Source organism: Carcharhinus amblyrhynchos, chromosome 2 (genome assembly GCF_965287045.1).
Source record: "Carcharhinus amblyrhynchos chromosome 2, sCarAmb.v2.hapA, whole genome shotgun sequence".
Lineage (NCBI taxonomy): Eukaryota > Metazoa > Chordata > Chondrichthyes > Carcharhiniformes > Carcharhinidae > Carcharhinus > Carcharhinus amblyrhynchos.
The window spans coordinates 115,126,532-115,148,961 of record NC_137325.1 but is presented as its reverse complement, the minus strand read 5'-3'; the positions used below and the strand labels follow the sequence as shown (position 1 = coordinate 115,148,961).

General features: G+C 43.7%; 1 protein-coding gene across 4 annotated transcripts in view; it reads right to left on the bottom strand.

The window, feature by feature from the left end:
* Positions 1 to 22,430, bottom strand: part of myo3a (myosin IIIA) — a 335,886-nt gene that overhangs the window by 50,067 nt on the left and 263,389 nt on the right. For all 4 annotated transcript variants that reach the window (XM_080211403.1, XM_080211422.1, XM_080211413.1 and 1 more), the window contains 2 exons: positions 20,536 to 21,190; positions 15,566 to 15,710 (listed from right to left, as the gene is read on the bottom strand). In XM_080211403.1, the coding sequence (XP_080067529.1) occupies positions 15,566 to 15,710; positions 20,536 to 21,190 (800 nt within the window). The remainder of the gene's footprint in view (positions 1 to 15,565; positions 15,711 to 20,535; positions 21,191 to 22,430) is intronic.

The following is a 22,430-nucleotide window of genomic DNA, read 5'->3' as shown; positions in this document are numbered from 1 at the left end:
TTACTCCCTCCTTCACAACAAACCTGTGGCAGGACATTCTAATAGCTCCGTGGCCCCAAAGCTTGTAGTGTTTTGCGATATACCTTAACTGAAAAGGGAAACTAAATCCTCTGGTTTCTAGTAAAGCGAAGACTGAAGTTGAGATTGGAAATCAAAAATCTGGGAAATATTGGTGAATTCTCACTATCAAGACCTTAGCAAGCAGAATTGAGGAGGTTCATAGAATCATAGAACCCTACAGTGCAGAAAGAGGCCCTTCGGCCCATCGAGTCTGCACCGAACACAATCCCACCCAGGCCCTACCCCCATATCCCGACATATTATACCCACTAATCCCTCTAACCTACACATCCCTGGACACTATGGGGCAATTTCTTAGGTTCTGCAGACTGTGGCCTTTTGGTGAAGGCCATGCCCATGGAATTTGGGTTGGTTGTGTGCTAGTGTTGGCTCAAGATCTGGCTAAATCTTGGAAGAAGAGGGGCTGGGAATTCTTTGTGAGAAAGATGGAGCTTTGAAAGACTTTGAGATTGAGATTAATGGCATGTAAACTGGGCAGAATTTTTCCATCCCACCTTCCATGGAAATCGTAGTAGGTGGGGATGAACCAAGCAAAGGTTCATCGAATTCAGGTAGGAATTTTCAGCCTTGGGGTGAGCGTAGCCAGAAAATCCCACCCACCGAGTGGATTGCTGAGTAAATTCGCAAGATCTAACTTAATTGCATCTCCATCTAATGTGTAATTTATAGATTTTTAGCAACCACAATTTGCCTACTAATTTATGTTTAACTTATGTTGTTTTGGGGTTTGTTTGTTATAGTAAAAGTTTTAAGAAATGAAATCTTGTATATTGGGTTTTCCATTGTGATTGTTTGGAAAGTTTGGTTCTTTCAAGTTATTCGTCTCCAAAAGGATTGTAACAGCATGTATAATTTTTTTTACATGTCTTATGGGAAATAAATGCAGAGAATATATAATATTGCTGAAAAGAGAGAAATGCTGCCAAACTTTTCATCCTGCACTCAGCAGGACAAATGCAAGAATGTTAAATTTCAAATTATCATAACAATTTATACTACAAGAGAAAAGAGTGTTAATTGGTTGGAAAGTTGACTCTTATTGGCTGAGGTCTTGACATGGAGAATGCAATGCCATTATAGGCTTTCAAAGCTTCTGAGTAATTCTCAAAAGTCACAGGGTGGAATTTTCCCATCCCACCCACCATGCAAATCGTAGCAAGTGGGACAGGACCATGCAAAATAGTCTGTTGACTTCCGGTGGGATTTTCCAGTATTGGGGCAAATGCAGCTGAAAATTCCACCCACAAGGTTTGAAATATTCCTTTCATTCATAGAGAATTTCTCCCTGCATATGAATGTCTGATGTTGCTTCTTGCCTGCATAAATAAGCCTATTCTGAGGTCAACTGATTATCTTAAATTGTTTGTTAGTATAACTATTAGCACGCTCAGGATTGTCCAGTAAGTGTTGCTGAATTATAGAATCACACTAATAGTAGATATTTTCTTTTGGATTTTGCAAGTACGGGTTGGTTGTTTACAGTCTGTACTCTGTCTAATATGAATGACCAAAGGAACATGATAGTTCAGGCCTTCCACTTCCTTGGGGATTCGTACCCTGGAGGTATCCCAGAAAATGCACTGGGTGACCCCCTGCAAGTCCCCATACAAGGACTGCATGGTAATTGCTGGAAAGTTTAAATTTTAAAGGCAATAGCCCTGCACTAGGAACCATTGGGTGGCATGGTGGCACTGTGGTTAGCATTGCTTTTTACAGCACGGGGGACCCAGGTTCAATTCCTGGCTTGGGTCATTATCTGTGTGGAGTTTGTACATTCTCCCCATGTTTGCATGGGTCTCCTGCAGGTGCTCTGGTTTTCTCCCACGGTCCAAAGATGTGCAGGTTAGGTGCATTGGATATGCTAAATTCTCCCTTAGTGTACCTGAACAGGCACTGGAGTGTGGCGACAAGGGAATTCTTACAGTGACTTCACTGTGGTGTTAATATAAGCCTACTTGTGACTAATAAATAAACTTTAAATCTGAAACTCCGATTTAAATAGAGACTTTGGATAATTCTGACTTTCTGAACAGAAGTCAGGAAAAATTGGAATGATTAAAAGTACTTCTACTTCCTTGGTCATTATGGAATTGACCTCCACTCCACCCCTCCCACATATTGGGTCCCCAAGTACCCCACACTTACCTGACTATCCTAGGCTCCTGACTGCATTCCCAATCCCCCAACAAACTCTCAATCTACCAGACTCCAACCGCCACACTGGCATGACCATCCTAATTCTTCATTCACTGCTGAACTGCATATTTCTCATCAAGTCCTGGCAGAACATTGAGTGAAAAATGTGCAGGTCCTGACCTAGGTTAATAAAAATGAGCGGAGTATCAATTCAATGGTGAGTGCCACTCAATACATACTTTGGGTTGATTTGAGCAGCTAATCAGTGGGACGTACAGCTTACATATTTGGCATTGTGCCAGCATTGAAATGCATACACAACATTGCCCAATTGCATGGTAGGTAAAACATCTTGTTGGATTGGTTGGAGCATTTGGTTGGTGAAAATCACACAAAGTTGAACAACAGGTTAATTAAGCTGCTTCGTGCTGCTATTAAGCAGTGACGATGTGAACAGTATTTTTCACAACAGGGTGCTCTGTCAGTCAATTCAATTGCCAGGAAGATGTTCTGCCTAGCACATAACTGAACAAAATCATGTATGAATGTCCGTGCTGGTGTGATGTCAGATTGGCTGTATATCCCAGCAATTGGTTGATCTAATCCAACAGAGTGTTACTTTATTTGTTTAATAGGCAGATTGTACCCAACCAGTCTCAACTTACAAAACTCAAAACAAAACATCTACTTTTAGATGTGATAGCACAATGGGCGGAACTTGCTGAACAATCTTGTGTGTGCTAATAGTTACAATAATAACCAATTAAACATAATCTGTTGAGCTTGTAATATGGCTTATTAGAAGAGACGCACATTGATACTCAGGCACTAGTTCTGGGAGTCTATGGCTAGGACTTTCCGGCCATGCTCACTTTGCACGCAGAAAAAACCTAAGGCCAAAGACCTTTCCATGGTGCGCTCCGTCACCTGCTATGATTCCTGTGAAGGGCGGAATGGGAAAATTCACCATTATATTTCCCTGTTGCTTTCTCGATGAAAAGGTCTCAACCAACCAATTTTCTCCTGTAGCAAAAATTATTGTGAGCATTTAAAATATGTCCGGATCAATGGAAGGCCAAAAGCTTCAGCTCCCTCTTTTCAGCAATGTGTTTTCATTACCAAGGGAATATTGAATACTGCCTGCAGATTTCTGGATGGCATTAATTATTCTAGACCGAAGAAGTCTACGAAAATATCCCAAATCCCCTTAAAATCGTAAACTACTGCACTAGTTCATGTACATTTTTATGTTTTGCTTTCTGCAACTTACTTGTAAATTTTAATGCTGAAATAGATCATGCGATTAATGTGCCATCTGAGTGTTTTGGGTTTGATTTCTGAGGTTTACGAGAGTGTTGATACTCAATTCATATTCCATTTCACAGAGGACAGAATTTTTCAAATCTTTAATCAATGGGTAAAAATTTGAATTATGGTAATAAATATGGCAAAATATTAAAACTGGGTGGAAGTGATTTACATTTTACAAGTTAACACTTCAAATTTTTTGCAGTGAAATTACTGGAAACATAGATGTGAGCCAAGTGTAAAGCATCCTATCGTGACTATTATGGAATTGGGACTGTAGGGAGGAATTGTTTGTAGCTGTGGGGGAAGGGGGTAATGGCAGGGGGATGTCAGATGCAAGGACAATGGGGGTTGGTCCTCAATGGGCATTGACTTTCTCAATGCCTGTTCACTTGATCAGGTACTAAGTGGCATTGAAACAGGGATTCCAATGAAGTGGAGGGAGTGGGCTGGTGCCTGCTGTTAAGCTATTAAACCTGTGTTTGCTGGACAGCTTTATGAAGGCAAGGGAAATCCATTCAACTTTGGGTAATTTCCTGAGCCAGTACTACACTGTAGAGGGCTCAGGGATAATGACCTTTAAGTGAGTCAATAATTAACCTAATCAGCCAACTGAGTCAGCTCATTTCCAGCTTGGCTTAATCAGGCCAGTTTTCCCACCAGTGGGAATTCTGATTAAGCAGATTTGTCTGCCACCCAGCCCAATCCAATGGAGTGCACTGAATCCAGCCCATTTCCTTCATGAATAAATGATACATCTCATCTCTTTGGAGAAAGCAGCCATAAGAATTATACTATTTCTTGTCCATGCCAATGCTTTGTGATGCACTTTATGTTAGTGTGCGAGTTGCAAACAAATGAGTGCAGAAAGGTGAGAGGGAATTTGGTCACACAGTCATGGGTGTATAAAGAGTATAGTAGGGGGCTGAGAACACAGCTTTGTGGGGCACCAGAGTTGAGTATTGTTGCCTATCCTTACTGATTGTGGTCTGTGAATTGGAAAGTTCAGGATCCAGTTGCAGCGGCAGGTGCTGAGGCCCAGGCCACGGAGTTTGGTACATGTGAGAAAGCAGTGGCAGGTCTTTCCTTTCTCTATTTCCAATGTTAACTCACCGTATTCATTTTGTGGCGCAATTATTTTTATGATAGAGTAATAATTTGACTTTAGAACTTTTGCAGGGCACACTGTTAAATTTTGGCTTTCACCAAGTCAAAGTGATGCTTGCCTTTCCTACATTAATAATATTTTAGTATGTTAAGCAGTAGTTAAAGCTGAGTGTGCAATTTTCCTCATATATTTTCTCTATCCACAACACATCCTTGGTGCAAGTACAAAAGTGACCCCTCAACAGAAGATTCCCACAACATGGCTGACAGACCCCCCTCCACAGTGTTTGATATATTTCACGTGTTTCTGCTCTCATTGTTCCTCTACTTGGCTGAGTACCAAATTCTGCATCCTCGCTTGTAGCGGCAGCAGGACATGAATGGCCAGAAAAGTCCAGCCTGTTTCTCCAAGAACTGCTGCCTTTTCCCCAGTGTTTTTTTGTTTTTCTTATATCTTTGATGGCCACTGTTAAGAACGCTGCATCACTGGGGACATTTCCTCAGATCCTCTGTGTTTAACTACATTCCGTAGACGTTCATGCAGAAATACTGCTCTCAGCTGCTGCGCTTTCCCTTAATTCATGGCAGATTAGGGCAGCATTACATTACAGGGCAGGGAGGTGGTACAGTGGTTAGCACTGCTGCTTCACAGCGCCAGGGACTGAGGTTCAATTCCAGTCTCGGGTGAGTGTCTGTGAGAAGTTTGCACATTCTCCCTGTGTCTGCGTTTGTTTCCTCCCACAGTCCAAAGCTGTGCAGGTTAGGTTGATTGGCTACGATAAATTGCCCCTTAGTATCAGGGGAATTAGGACTGAAAATATGTATGGTTACAGGGATGGGAGCTGGGTGGGATTGTGCTGATGCAGGCTCGATGGGCCAAGTGGTCTCCTTCTGCACTGTAGATCCTGTGATCCATTAGTGCGGCACGGTGGTACAGTGTTTAGTATTGCTGCTTCACGGAGCCAGGATCTCAAGTTTTATTCCTGGTTTGGGTCACTGTCAATGCGGAGTCTGCATGTTCTCCCTGTGTCTGTGTGGGTTTCCTCTGGGTCCTCCAGTTTCCTCCAACAGTCCAAAAGATGTGCTGGTTAGTGCATTAGCTACGCTAAATTCTCCCTCAGTGTACCTGTACAGATGCTGGAATGTGACGAGTAGGGAATTTTCACAATAACTTTGTTGCAGTGTTAATGTAAGCCTACTTACGACACTAACAAATAAACTAATAAATACACTTTAAACAGATTACGCACTTTACAGCTCTGCCTAATACGGTGTGCTACTGGCTGATTAGCTAGTTAAGCAATATTCCTGGGGGGATCTCCTTGAAATATTTTATGTATGGTTGCAGGAATAAAGTTACAGAATAAAGTTTTATGCTCCTGTAATTACTTGAAAAGGTTGCAAAAACTTCAACTAATACTTAACACACTGCTTATTGCGTTGAATTCACCCCCTTGGTGAACATTCTTTTAAACTGTGACAGTTTAAATTAAATGGCTTGAGTCATGTCACTGAGAGCACAGATTGTAAAGGAAAACAGATGGTTCCAAAGGAATTTAATTTTTGGTTCCCTCCATGCAGCCTCGGGGAGTCTGATGGTTTGTGTAGCATGAGGGCTGGACAGCCTTTCCACTGATGTAAGTTTATTGATAGATTTCTTCACAGGAAACATTGGGATCACCATCCTTCCCAACAACAACAACTCGCAATTATACATAGTCAAATATCCCAAAGGGAGTCACAGCATTGATTATCAAACTAAATTTGACACTGTGGCATGGTGACATAGTGGCTGAGACTGCTGCCTCACAGCTCCGGAGATACGGGTTCGATTCAGGCCTCAGGTGATTGTCTGTGGGGAGTTTGCTCGTTTCCCTTACATCTGTGTGGGTTTCTCCGGGTGCTCCGGTTTCCTCCGACAGTCCAAAAATGTGCAGGCTAGGTTGATTGACCATACTAAATTGACCCTTAGTGTTAGCAAGATTAGCAGGATAAATAGGTAAGGTTTATATGGATAGGTCCTGGATAGGATTGCTGTCACTGCAGGCTCGATGGGCTGAATGGCCTCCTTCTGCACTGTTCGGATGCTATGACGCTATGATTGTCAGGCAGGAGATTAGGAAAGGTGATCAAAAACTTGACAAAGAGGTAGGTTTTAAGGAGCACCTTAAAGAAAGGAGAGAGCTGTGGAGAGGGAGAATTGTTTGGGTCAAACTCCTAGTGGAAAGAACAGAAGAAAGTGGGGCAAGAGTAGATCCTTTGGTCTGTTGAGCCTGCTCTGCTATTCAATAAGATCATGGTCGATCGTCTGTTTTAACCATAAGGCTATAAGACATAGGAGTAGAAGTAGGCCATTCAGCCCATTGGGATCTGAAATGACAATCCTCCACTTTCCTGCCTTATCCCCATAACCTTTGATTCCCCTGCTGATTAAAATTCTGTCTATCTAAGCCTTGAACACACTTAATGACCTAGCCTCTATAGTTCTTTATGATAAAGAATTCCACAAATTCACTACCCTTTGAGAGAAGAAACTCTTCCTCACAGAGTCATAGAATCCCTTCAGTGCAGAGGAAGGCCATTTGGCTTATTGGGCTTGTACTGACAACAATCCCACACAGACTCTATCTCCATAACCCCAAGTATTTACCCGGCTGTTACCTTTGCCGCTAAGGGGCAATTTGGCATGGCCAACCAACATAATCTGCAGTTCTTTGGACTGTGGGAGGAGACTAGAGCACCCGGAGGAAACCCAAGCAGAGACACTGCTGCTAAGCCAGTGACCCAAGGCCAGAATTTAGTTCAGGTCCCTGGCACAGTGAGGCAGCGATGCTAACCACTGTGCCACATGCTGCCCCTCGTCTCTGTCTTAAATCCCACTTTCCTAGCCCATATCCCTCAATTCCCTGGGAGACCAAAAATTTGTCTTGGCCTTTTAATACGTTCATTCATGAAGCATCAAAAACTCATTGGGGTAGGGAGTGCCAAAGACTCACAATGCTTTGGGTGGAGAGATATCTCTTTCGTCCTAAATGAGACTGTGCCTCTGTATTATAGATTCTCCTGCCAAGGGAAACAATCTTTCAGTGTTTATCCCATTAAGCCCCTTCAGAATCTTGTATATTTGCTGTATGTCCTCAAATACAATAATATCCTTCTTTAAATATGCTGGGATTCCTAATCATAGCTGGTCCAGTGGTGGATTCTTGCTTCAATTGGCCCAATACCTCTTCGCAGTGGACAGGAACGTTCTCAAGCTAATCAGTATCCAATGACCATTGCTGGTTGAAGATTGAGCTATGATATCTGCCACAATCAGATTGTCTCCCAATACTCACTGCCTGGGTTGACTTTTCTTAAGCAGCCGGTTGGAGAAGATACTGACACCTGTTGATTTGATTTGATTTTATTTATCATTGTCACATGTATTAACAGACAGCAAAAAGTATTGTTTCTTGCACGCTATAAAGACAAAGCATACCGCTCATAGAGAAAGAAATGGAAGTGCAGAATGTAGTGTTACAGTCATAGCTAAGGTGAACCATACTCCAGTAAAATTCAGAGGAGTAAGTCAAATCCCTAGGGACACATAGCACTGAGAGTGACTCAGCCTATCTAGGTGAGTCAATGTAAATCTGCATGTAGGTGGTCAGAACACACTTCTCACTAAGGATCTACAGGGGATGGATAGGAGAACATTGAAAATCCAATAAAAGTAAATTACTGCAGATGCTGGCATCTGAAACAAAAACGGAAAATGCTGGAAAATCTCAGCAGGTCTGACAGCATCTGTGGAGAGAGAATAGAGTTAATATTTTGAGCCTGGATGAGCCTTTGTCAGAATTCTGATGAAGGGTCATCCAGATTCAAAGTGTTGGCTCTATTCTTTCTCCACAGGTGCCATCAGACCTGCTGAGATTTTCCAGCATCTTCTGTTCATGATTGAAAATTATGATCATTTGAAGACATTTTTATGTAACTCTTATCATTTTGGAATTCAACATTGAGGAGGAATGACCACTGAGAATGTGCATCTTAGCATAAATTAATCCAAGAAACACATCCATTTGCCCATTGTTAAAACTCACAGATATTTTGATGTAATGCCATGAATACTTCCTCTCAAGTGCATTCATATGTATGAGACCACCTCATGTTGACACTCTGTCACTGAGGGGGCTTCATCTTGTATGTCAGATTATTCTGGACTGAAATCAACATTTAGAAGTGTCCTGGTGATCCATTGGACACATTGGAGAATGCTCTAAAGCCCAATGTTATTTACTTACAGAAGCTGAGAGGGAGGGTAACCCTTGCACAAAGTTGCGTTGTCAATAGTACTACTTGGGTTTGCTGGCTACATATGGAACTATATAAATGCTCAGGCAAATATCCTTGCCAAACTGCTAATTTTCTCTCGCCAAAATCTGCACTGTCCTCTCCCAGGCATTTACAGCAATAAAACAGAATTAGGTTCTTAATAAAAGATTTTTAAACTATTATTTTACTGCATCTATTAGACTAATGGTCTGTTTTCTTATGAAATGTTGTTCAGTTAGAACATAGAACATAGAACACTACAGCACAAACAGGCCCTTCGGCCCACGAGTTGCGCCGATCACATCAACACCTACCAACCTACAGACCTACCTATAACCCTCAATCTCATTAAACCCCATATACTCATCCAGAAGTCTTTTAAAAGACCCCAGCGAGTTCGCCTCCACCACCACTGACGGCAGCCGATTCCATTCACTCACCACCCTCTGAGTGAAAAACTTGCCCCTAACATCACTTCTGAACTTCCCTCCCCGCACCTTAAATCTGTGTCCTCTCGTAGCAACCATTTCAACCTGGGGAAATAGCCTCTGAGAGTCCACCCTATCTATTCCTCTCAACATTTTGTAAACTTCTATCAGGTCGCCTCTCAACCTTCGTCTCTCCAGGGAAAAGAGTCCCAGCTCCCTCAACCTAACTTCATAAGGCATGCCTCCCAGTCCAGGCAACATCCTTGTAAATCTCCTCTGTACCCTCTCAATAGCTTCTACATCTTTCCTATAGTGAGGCCACCAGAACTGTGCACAATACTCTAAATGAGGCCTGACAAGGGTCTTATAAAGTTGCAGCATTACCTCCCGACTCCTAAACTCAATCCCTCGATTAATGAAGGCCAGTACACCATACGCCTTCTTGACCACCTCCTCCACCTGCGAGGCCGATTTAAGAGTCCTGTGGACCCGGACCCCAAGATCCTTCTGCTCTTCAACACCACTCAGACTTCTTGATCAGTAATCCTAAAGCATTACACTTGCAGCAATGCAATGCCTGGAAGTATATGGGAAACAGTTAAAGAGTTTGCTGAGGAAACTGTATGGATGGAGAACCCCATAATCTTCTCGGCAGCAATGAAGAAACCGACTGCATTCAACGAACAGAAAGCAGGGGGAGTTAAGACGTTGTTTTGACAACTATTGTTCAGACTAAAATGGTAATTATAAACATTTTCATGTGACCTATATTTTTGATGAAAGGCTACTCCGGCATCTTATGATTAAGGCCTTGTTTGGAGCGACTTCCACCACTGGGACAGTCCAGACAGTCCAGGAACTGGCAAATGGAATTTAATGTTGGCAAGTGTGAGGTGGTCCACTTTGGTAGGAATAATGGTAGGAAGGATTATTACTTACGTGGAGAAAAACTGCAGCAGGCGACAGTGCAGAGGGACCTCGGGGTCCTTGTGCATGAGTCGCAAAAACCCAGCTTGCAGGTGCAGCAGGTGGTCAGGAAGGCGAATGGGATGCTGGCCTTCATAGCGAGGGGGATTGAATATAAAAGTAGGGAGGTCTTGCTGAGGCTGTATAGGGCATTGGTGAGGCCGCAGCTGGAGTACTGTGTGCAGTTTTGGGCGCCATACTTACGCAAGGATATTTTGGCCTTGGAGGGAGTGCAGAGGAGGTTTACTAGGCTGATGCCGGAGTTGAGGGGGGTTGAGCTATGAGGAGAGGCTGAATAAACTAGGCTTGTACTCGTTAGAGTTTAGAAGAATGAGGGGAGATCTCATTGAGACGTATAAGATGATGAATGGGATGGATAGGATAGAGGTGGAGAGACTCTTCCCGCTCAGAAAGGACAGTAGGACTAGGGGGCACAGCCTCAAAATAAAGGGGAGGCGGTTTAGAACGGAGTTGAGGAGGAACTTCTTCACTCAAAGGGTGGTGAATCTCTGGAATTCTCTGCCCGTTGAAGTGGTGGAGGCTACCTCACTAAATATTTTTAAGAAGCGGGTTGATGGGTTTTTGATAAGAGAGGGGATTAGGGGTTATGGGGAGAGGGCGGGAATGTGGAACTGAGCCACGACAGATCAGCCATGATCTTATTGAATGGCGGGGCAGGCTCGAAGGGCCAGATGGCCTACTCTTGCTCCTATTTCTTATGTTCTTATGTTCTTATAACACTTCCATAGACAATCTGGCAGATTTTCCTGATTGCTTCAGTGCAAATTTATTTACACTTTTGCTCACTGTACTCACTTAATTAATGAGGTGCATTATGCCATAAATAGCCTGTTGTTTACTTGGCCATATCTTTTACTTTTGTGCAATAATAAATGATTCCAGTTGGTAGGGCAGCATTGTCTGAAAATTAAAGTCAGTCCTTGCATGTGCATTAGCAACACATGGAGTGTTATTTTCTTTGTTCTTTATTGCTTAAAATAGCAATTCTTTAACTCTCTTTCAGAATGCCTCAGTGCCAACACATTAGCGCAGGTTATACCAGTGCTGTTTGATTACACTTTGGTGCTCTGATTAAATGATGCTGGCACTTATTTTGTGCTATATTTACACTTAATAGAGAGACAAGCAGGAAGCAAAAACATGCAAAAAGTCTTTCAAAGGTACAGTGGGAGTTGATGCATATGCCCTTGATGTGTTTACATGACAATGTAAGCCAGGTGTGTTGACAGTAGTATAAAGGGTTAATAATTCTTGTGCTAAAAACCTGAATGCATCATCTGTCATGCTAGATGATATGTTACTTGAGGGAGGGAAGAATGGAATCAAAGTCAATCCCTGTAAATAGTGTGAACAGTGAATAAGTGTTCACTAGTTTGCAACAGCATAGTTTCCAGCTCTCTTCTATCAAAACTGTCCAGAGCCGAGTCATAATAACAAACTAGCACAATAATGCACTCTCATGGCATGGTTAGGATATTCATCTCATTGGAATGTGTACTTCCTTAATCTCTCCAAAGATATGTAATGTTTTCATTTCCTACATTGAGTTCCTGTTTTATTGGCTTTTCTCTACTTCTTTCTTACCAAAACAAATTAATAAAGTGCTTTTTGTTTGGATTACAAGGAAAACAACTTCCATTTGGCTTACTGCACACTTTTTAGTGAGGACCGTGATAAAATGAGAGATTACTTTGTCTTTAAAAAAAGCCATTAGAAGTAACTTCTTTTTACAAATCTTTCCCTAAAAAATAATCAGCATATGTTGGAATGTGACGATTACTTTTTCCCAGAATATCTGATCTTTGGATTCTCTATCGCTACACCAGTTTCCATATCTGTACATGGTCTTACTTGTACAAAGATGTGCGAGTTAGATTGATTGGCCATGCTAAATTGCCCCTTAGTGTCAGGTGGATTAGTGGGGTTACAGGGATAGGGCCTGGGTGGGATTGTTGTCGGTGCAGACTGGATGGGCCAAATGACCTCCTTCTGCATTGTCGGGATTCTACGAATTCTTTCTGGTCCCCAGCTTTGCAACTTACTTCAACCTTGTGTCTCTGTATGCATTCCAACTCTGATTTGTTGTACATCCTTCATTCTATCATCTCAGCTTATAGCTTTGTTCTCAGTCACACCATCTCCAAAAGCCTTTCTCCAAACCTATCAATTTCATCCTCAGCCAGTTCCACTAGCACCTCTCTCTTTCCTGATTAGGTTTCTGATCTTGACCCCTCACTTTTTTTTTGTTCATTCGTGGAACATGAAGCGGTGGTGAACTGCCTTCTTGAAACACTGATACAACTGAGTATCTTGTTAGGCCATTCCAGAGGGCAGTTGGGAGTCAAAGCACATTTCTGTGGATCTGGAGTCACATGTAGGCCAGACTAGGTAAGGTTGGCAGATTTCCTTCCCAAAGGACATTTGTGAACCATTGATAATGGTTTCATGATCGTCAGTCGATTCTTAATTCTAGATATAGAACATAGAACATAGAACATAGAACATTACAGCGCAGAACAGGCCCTTCGGCCCACGATGTTGCGCCGACCAGTTACAAAAACAATGACCCACTAGCCTATACCAATCCCTTTTCGTCCATAAACCTATCCAGAGATCTCTTAAACGCCCCCAAACTAGATGCATTTACAACTGCAGCAGGCAGGGCATTCCAATCCTTCACCACCCGCTGGGTAAAGAACCTACCCCTGACATCCGTCCTGTAGCTACCCCCCCTTAATTTAAAGCCATGCCCCCTCGTGCTAGCTTTCTCCATCCGAGGAAAAAGGCTATCACTATCCACCCTATCTTAACCTCTAATCATCTTATATGTTTCAATAAGATCCCCTCTTAGCCGCCTTCTTTCCAACGAAAACAACCCTAAATCCCTCAGTCTCTCCTCATAGGACCTCCCCACCATACCAGGCACCATCCTAGTAAACCTCCTCTGCACCCTCTCCAACGCCTCCACATCCTTCTTGTAATGCGGGGACCAGAACTGCACACAGTACTCCAAGTGCGGCCGCACTAGAGTAGTGTACAGTTGCAACATTACACTGCGACTCCTAAATTCAATCCCCCTACCAATAAACGCCAAGACACCGTACGCCTTCTTAACAACCTTATCTACTTGATTCCCAACTTTCAGGGATCTATGTACACATACACCTAGATCCCTCTGTTCATCCACACTATTCAAAGTCCTCCCGTTAGCCCTATACTCGACACATCTGTTGCTCCTACCAAAGTGAATTACCTCACACTTCTCCGCATTAAATTCCATCCGCCACCTCTCGGCCCAGCTCTGCAACCTATCTAAGTCTCCCTGCAGACTATGACACCCTTCCTCACAATCTACCACACCTCTGAATTTACTGAATTCAAATTCTACTGAATCCAAATTCTATCATGGTGGGATTTGAACCTGGATCCCCTGAACATTAGCTGAGTTTCAGGATTAATAGTCTAGCGATAATACCACTAGGCCATAGCCTCACAGTAAAGTAGCTTTGTGCATTCTAAAAGGGGAGAAATGAAATTTAGGATCAGACTTTTGGAGAGGTGGTCCTTTAAAAATGGGGGCAGGCCCTCGATGCAGATGTCACGACCTGATTTTTAACACATCTGTTTTTGCTTTGGGAAAGGCTGAGTGTGATTCACACTGGAGCAAACCCAACTCAGTAGGACTATTTGAACTTAGTTCAAACAGACCAGACTTTGACTCTTCCAAAGGCTCAAACCACAATGTGAGACATAAAAGATCTTGAAAGGTGGGTAAAGTCTAAGGGTCACGTTCTGAAGTTCTTTTCAAATCCTCTGCTCTTTAAACCTGAAAAACAGGCTAAACCTGCTATTGAGTTAAAAAGCAAACCCTCTGGTGGATTGCTTTGATTGATAGGCCCTCTGATACAGGTTGGCACAAAAACATTACCATTTGCTTGTGTAGATTAAATAGAACTATTTGTTGGCATGTGCCAAGGGCTATTATTACGTAATCATGACTCCTTGATTAAGTTTTAAAAGTTGCAATCGACTCATCAAGAGGTTATAAGTTCCTCGTTTGATTGACAGTTTAGCGAGGGTACTGAAGGACTGAAAGCCTTTGACCTAAGTTTTGAATAGATGTTCGTTCACTTTTATCAGAGATTAACCATATAGACTCACAGAGGCACAGAGGTTTACAGCATGGAAGCAGGACCTTCAGCCCAACTTGTCCATGCCACCCCATTTTAACCGCTAAGCTATCCTAGTTGCCTGCGTTTGGCCCATATTTCTTTATAACCATCTTACCCATGCAACTGTCTAAACGCTTTTTAAAAGACAAAATTGTACCTGCCTCTACAACTGCCTCTGGCAGCTTGTTCCAGACACTCACCACGCTCTGTGTGAAAAAAATTGCCTTTCTGCACCCTTTTACATCTCTCCCCTCTCACCTTAAACTTATGCCCTCTAGTTTTGGACTCCCCTACATTCAGGAAAATATATTGACTATCTAGCTGGTTTATGCCCCTCATTATTTTATAGACCTCTATCAGATCACCCTAAGCCTCCTATGCTTCAGAGAAAGAAGTCCAGTCCATCCAGCCTCTCCTTACAACTCAAGCCATCAAAGTAGCATCCTAGTAAATCTTTTCTGCACTCCTTCTAGTTTAATAATATCCTTTCTATAATGAGAAGACATAAAAGCTTTTAATGGGTTTTATGAATGGGAACTATTTCATTATCAAGTGTGTATGAGTGAGAGAAGTATTAGATTGCTAAAATTTAAAAGATCATCTCCACATGCCCCTGAGGTTTGCCTACGGTATGTATTGATGAGTGCTATGGAGTTTGAAAAGGGACATGACAGGATATGGGGGTCGATGGGGGGCATGCATTGGCATGGAGATAGTATTGGAGTACAGGGGTGGTTGTGGGGCATGATTTGGAATGGAGGGGCACGTGGGGATGTAATGGGTATAAGAGGTGAAGGCCTAACAGCTGCTAATAGAACTGGGACAAAGACCCAGGTAACTAAACCAAGCCTTCAAAGTAGCTCGCGTTGGCATTTGACTGTCGCTTACCTGCCTACAATCTGGGATTGGAGGCCCGATTTAAATGACCCACCTTGGTAATGAAAACCTGGCCCCTACTGCTTCCTCTGGTGCTGATTTCCCATATTGCTGTAAAATACTAGAGTAAATGGCAGCAGCAGACCAAACCTTGTAGAGATGGCGATGAAGGTCTCGGAGGAGGTGGTTTTTTCTCCGGCTGCGGATTCTGGCTCTTAAATGACTGATATTTTGAGGCGAAAACCTCATTCAGCTTCTTCTGGGCGATCAGGAACTCTTCGGAACGTTTTGTTATCTGACAATAAGAACAATAGTCATTTATCGGCTGAAAGAACACTAACTTGTGTATCATTTCATATAAATATAGAGTATCACTTAGAAAGGGAAAACCAGTCATCATGAAGTGAATCTATTCATTATTTAAAACATTTACCCACACCCTGAAAGAAGGAGAAGATAATTAGCTAGTTGTGGATAGCACTGGGGTTTGGAAGAATAATTACAGATATTAACAAACTCAAAGTAACATTATGAAATGTCATAGTTCCTGAACTGCTAAGAAAATGAAATTATTGGATCAAAACATACCATTCATAGAAGGCATAAGATGTGAATTTAGAGAGATAAGTGGGAGTTTCACTTGGTTTTATCCAGAGGGAAACTTTGAACAAAGCAGGAAGAAACCAGTTAGAATCATAGAATCCCTACAGTGCAGAAGGAGGCCATTCGGCCTATCGAGTCTGCACCGACTACATACTACCGTGGCCCTATTCCTGTAACCGCACATAATTACCCTGCTAATCCCCCAATATGACGGTTAAATTAGCACGGCGAATTCACCTAACCTGCATATTTTTGGACTGTGGGAGGAAACCGGAACAACCAGAGGAAACCTCGCAGACATGGGGAGAATATGCAAGCTCCACATAGACAGTGAACCAAGGCCAGAACTGAACCCAGGTCCCTGGTGCGGTGAGGCAATAGCGCTAACCGTTGTGCTACCGTGCTGCCCATATCTCGTGACAAGTCATAAAACATTAAATCTGTTTCTCTCCAAGGATACTGCCTGACCAGCTGAGTATTTCCAGATTTTTTCTTTGTATTTTGGGAACTTGGCAGAATTTTTAAAGAAGGAATTTCATCCTCCCAGAGGAAAGTGAGACAAAAGCAAGGCAACCAGTTCATCTACATCCAGCTCAAGGTCTGGAAGCATTGCTACCCACAAGCATATTCTCCAAAGCAAAAATAAATTTCCAAAGGGTGGGAAAACAGGAGAAGTTCCTACCCATTTTTTGGACATACTTAACTGAATGAATCTCCAAAGCTCCGTGCAGTGCCTCAGAGGGATTCAGGCTGAAAAATAGGGGGGTGAGGCCTATTCCTGCCTGAGAGGCCAGCAGCATAGCGCTGAACGGGCCACTGCGCATCACTGATCAGTCGGTGCAATGCAGTGATCGGCACATGTGCACTGCTCCCCCTCACCCCACCCCCCCACCCCATCACCAGCTTTCCGATCGCTGGCCTACCCTGGAAGCCCCTTCCCAACCTCCCGCTCGTATTGCAGGCCTACCGAATCCCACCCACATCCTGGCCAGCCCCAATCTCCCCCCTATCCTCAGGCCAGGTCTGACCCCCACCCCCTCCCCCTCCCTCTCAATGGCCAGCCCTAATTGCCCTCCTCTTTCCCTCTCCCACCGATCTCATTTATAGAGTGGCAGTGGGTCCCCCCACCACCGATGCTCCCCCACCAATAGGACCACCCACCCCCCACCCCCTCCATATGACCTGCCCCACTCTGGCTCCAGCCCCTTACATAGCCGGTGCCTGGTGGACAATACCAAGGTGCCCAACAGGCAGTGTCAGGGTGCCAGGCTGGCACTGCTCAAAGGACACCCCCTTTGCCACCTACCTCCTGGGAAGGCCTCAGTGGCCTCTGTCCTCAGCAGCAGAGCGAGGACATCTGTTACCAGCTCGTGGGGAACAGTTGTAAAACCATGCTGGTGGGAGCCACATCCAGTGGGGAGGATGATGCTAGCTAGCCTGGAAATTCAAATTTCCATGTGGTGATCAGCTCTGCACCGATTTATGGTGCAGAGCTGATTACGCTAAAAAAAAATTCTAGGAGATCGGCGACTGGAACTTCACAAAACCAACTTGAATAACAATGCCAGCTTGAATAGCCAATGTTGTTCCTTTATTTATAAAGGGTAGCAAGATTAATCCAGGTAATTACAGGCTGGTGAGTAGGGAAAATATTGGAGAGAATTCTTGGAGACAGGATTTATTCCCACATGGAATTAGGTGGATGTATTAGTGAGAGGCAACATGGTTTTGTGAAGGGGAAGTCGTGTCTCTCTACCTTGATCGAGTTTTTTGAGGAAATGACAAAGATGATTGATGAGAGTAGGGCAGTGGATATTGTCTACATGGACTTCAATAAGACCTTTGACAAGGTCCCTCATGGCAGACTGATACAGAAGGTGAAGTTGCATGGGATCAGAGGTGAGTTGGCAAGGTGTACACAAAACTAGCTCGATCAAAGAAGCCAGAGGGTAGCAGTGGAAGGGTGTGTGTCTGAATGGAGGGCTGTGACAAGTTGCGTTCCTCAGGGATCAGTGCTGGGACCTTTGCTGTTTGTAATATATATAAATGATAATGATGTGGAGTAAAAATATAACTGGTTTGATTAGTAAGTTTGTGAACAACACAAAGATTGATGGATTTGTGGATAGTGATGAGGACCATCAGAGAATACAGCAGGATATAGATCAGTTGGAGACTTGGGCGGAGAGATAGCAAATGGAGTTTAATTCGGACAATGTGAGGTAATGCATTTTGGTAGGTCCAATACAGATAGGAAATATACAGTAAATGGTAGAACCTTTAAGAGTATTGATAGGCAAAGGGATCTGAGTGTACAGATACACAGGTCACTGAAAGTGGCAACGCAGGCAGACCAGGTAGTCAAGAAGGCATGCAGCATGCTTGCCTTCATCGGTCAGGGCATTGAGTTTAAAAACTGGCAAGTCATGTTGCAGCTTCTCGAACCTTGGTTAGGCTGCACTTGGAATATAGTGTTCAATTCTGGCCGCCACACTACCAGAAAGATGTGAAGGCTTTGGAGAGGTTACAGAGAAGATTTACCAGGATGTTGCCTGGTATGGAGGGCATTAGCTATGAAGAGAGGTTGAAGAAACTTGGTTTGTTCTCACTGGAACGATAGAGGTTGAGGAGCGACCTGAAAGAAGTCTACAAGATTATGAGAGGCATGGACAGAGTGGATACTCAAAAACTTTTTCGCCAAGGTGGAAATGCCAATTACTACGGGGCATAGGTTTAAGTGTGAGGAACAAGGCTTAAAGGAGATGTACAAGGTAGATTTTTTTTTACACAGAGGATGGTGGATGCCTGGAACTCACTGCTGGGGGAGGTAGTGGAAGTGGATATGGTAATGGCTTTGAAGGGGCATCTTCGGAGTTGAGGGGGTTGAGCTATGAGGAGAGGCTGAATAAACTTGGCTTGTACTCATTAGAGTTTAGAAGAATGACGGGAGATATTCTCATTGAGACATATAAGATGATGAATGGGATGGATAGGATAGAGGTGGAAAGACTCTTCCCGCTCAGAAAGGACAGTAGGACTAGGGGGCACAGCCTCAAGATAAAGGGGGGGGGTGGTTTAGAACGGAGTTGAGGAGGAACTTCTTCACTCAAGGGGTGGTGAATCTGTGGAATTCTCTGCCCGTTGAGGTGGTGGAGGCTGCCTCGCTAAATATTTTTAAGACGCGGGTTGATGGGTTTTTGATAAGCGAGGGGATTAAGGGTTATGGGGAGAGGGCGGGAAAGTGGAACTGAGCCACGACAGATCAGCCATGATCTTATTGAATGGCGGGGCAGGCTCAAAGGGCTAGATGGCCTACTCCTGCTCCTATTTCTTATGTTCTTATGTTGACAAATACGTGAATAGGATGGGAGTAGAGGAATATGGTCCTGGAAGGGTAGTGTGTTTTAGTTAAGTCAGACAGCATGGTCGGTGCAGGCTTGGAGGGCTGAAGGGTCTGTTTCTGTGCTGAAATTTTCTTTGTTCTTTTGTTCTTTGTCCCTGCTGTTGTCTCCCATCCCGATGCACAGTGCAGTGGGTTGGGAGAACCCCGGCCATGACTTTACTGCATAGAATAATGATGCCAGCTTGTTAGTTCTCTAACAAATCTAATTTTAACTTAACCTCACAATTTATAGCAATCGCAGATGCTGATCTTAGCTATCCAGGTATAATGAGCAATCACTACTAAATCACTGAATTGTCTTTTTACTTCATCAGGTGTTCTATTGTCTTTTTCCTAATCATGTTCGTACCTAACCTTTCAGTTCGAGTGCTGCTGTTTAAGATTTTAGAGTTAAAAATTCATTGTTTGACTTCTTACACCAGGCAACATAGTGGCACAGTGGTTAGCACTGCTGCCTCACAGCGCCAATTCCAGTATTGGGTTACTGTCTGTGTGGAGTTTGCACATTCTCCCCGTGTCTGTATAGGTTTCCTCTGGGAGCTCCGGTTTCCTCCCACACTCCAAAGATGTGCGGGTTAGGTTGATTGGCCATGCTAAATTGACATGAGTGTCAGAGAAGTTAGCAGGGTAAATATGTGGGGTTACGGGAAAAGTGCTTGGGTGGAATTGTGGTCGGTACAGACTTGATGGGCCGAATGGCCTCCTTCTGTACTGTGGGGATTCTATGCTTCTATGGATTCTATGATTCTTATTTGATGATTACAAAGAAAGGCATTCATCAATTCATTCAACAGCTTGTCTGAATCTTAATTGCAGGTTTGTACTGCAAATCCTATGAGACTTTAAATTCACTCATAGAAGACAGTTCAGTGTGTGGATTTAGGCTTAAGTCAATTCTAGGCATCGACCAGAGAGTAAACCTGAGACAATTCATTGATAAGGAGATAAGGTGAAGGGGATAAGGATTTGTCTTTTTGGGTTAGCAATCTCATTTGGTGATTCATACAAAACAAAGGCCTGTAGTTTGGTATGACAGATGCTAATGCTGCACTGTGTTCCCATTGTTGAAGCTGACCTTTGAAATGAAAATGAACAAAACCTTAATATCACTCACCTGCTTTGAAAAGGTAGCAAACATTTCTCCTTCTTTCTGAACGGTATCTTGAATTTGCTTTCTTTCCTTAAAGCCTCTGTAATTGCTTTGTATTTTCACTGCTGCTAGCTGTTCATCTTCCTCTGAACCAGCTGTTGTAGATTTTTCTTCTTTCGGCTGTTCATTCCTTTCTTTGCTTCCATTGCTCTGAATTGTGGCTGTTTTTGCATCTGCACCTTCATGGGCTGCCATTCCTTTCTGTTGCCCTTTTCTTGAAGCTCCTATTTCCTTGGTTTGAACTGGCGCCTTGTTCTCTTGCAGCCTCTTTCTCTCCCGGTGACCCCGATAATTACTTTGAATCACAATGGCAGCTTTGGTGTCATCTTCCTCGTTCCCCTTTCCCCCTTCTTGCTTTTGCTGTTTGTTTTTACGCTCTGGGCCTTTTCTCTCCCGATATTCACGGTAGTTACTCTGAATAACTTTTGCAGCTTTATCTTCTTCATCGTTCACATCAGATGCAGTTGTGGTGTGGCTTGACGGTTTTCTTGCTGCATTTTCATAATGCTTGTCCGTAACGCTATTCTGAGATACTTTCCGAGAGCATTTTCCTGCTTCTTGCACCTCTTTGTCTGAGCTATTTGTCTGCCTTTCGTAAGGATTGTTTATGTCATATTCTCTACAAAAAGAGGAAGGTAAATCATTTTATGGGTCCTTCAAGGACAATCATTGAAACAATTATCAAGCACATTTGTCTAGTTGCAGCTAAGAGTTTACATTAGAGGTAATGGACTGGCCTAGTTGACACCAGTCCCTGCATAAGAAAAGAGTTAGTCAAAAGCACTGTATTATATTCGTGGCCCATTACATTCTTTGGTTTTATAAGAACACAAAAACATTAAAAATAAGAACAAGGAATAAGCCATTCGGTTTGTCAAGCCTGCTCCACCATTCAGTAAGATTGTAGCTAATCTGATTCTGCCTTTACTTTACATTCCTACCTGTATCCCATAACTCTTGACTCCCTTGTCAATAGAAAAATTTGTCTAACTCAGCCTTGAGTGTACTCAATGACACTTGGTGGGGTTTTCCAGTCCCGCTGTGGCGTGTTTTTGGTGCTGGAGATGGCACGCCATTGGCTGCCGGTGAGAGCTCCTGGTCCTGCCGACATCTACAGTGTTTTGTATGGCTCATCCATCCTGCCAGCGGAAAGCCATTGTGGGGTAGGGATTGCCTATTTTGGGAACAAATGATCCCACGAACAGGAAGGGCTGGAAAATCCCACCCCCAGTCTCCTTTGCTTTCTGTGGAAGAGAATTCCAAACACTAACTACTCTCTGAGAGAAGAAATTCCTTCTCACTTCCACCTTAAATGGGAAAGACCTTGAGGACGATTCTCACATCCCATTGTGCTGTATTTTTAGCGCGGTGGGCCAGGAGACTCTAGTGGAGGCCATTTTGTGGGCTCCCTGATGGGCACCACAGCTTCAGTGCAGCTCCCAGTGCCAGATTTCTGGTGTTTAATATATGCAGACCCTAATTTTCATGTATTTTAAATCTCATTAGCGGGCCTGGGACTGAACTCTCTGAGCCTCTCCACACCAACAGGGTTTACAATAACTCTCCACTTGCAGGGAGCTGGCAGTCCCACCCCACTGGAATGAAGGGGGGCAATCGAGGCTCCCGAGAGGGTTGGGCACTGGGGGGGAATGTCCCTGTGCATTGCTACCTTGACAGTGCCAAGGGGCAGGGCCCAATGGGGGCACAGGGGCTAATAGGGTTTGGGCCTCAAGGGGAGCAATCCATGGGGGTGGGCAGCCCCCCTACCACTCTGCACTTTGGGCTGAGTGACGGAGGGAGGGAGGCCAGAAATCGGGGCTGGCTATTGGGGTGGGGTGGATGGGGACAGCCTGCTGGGC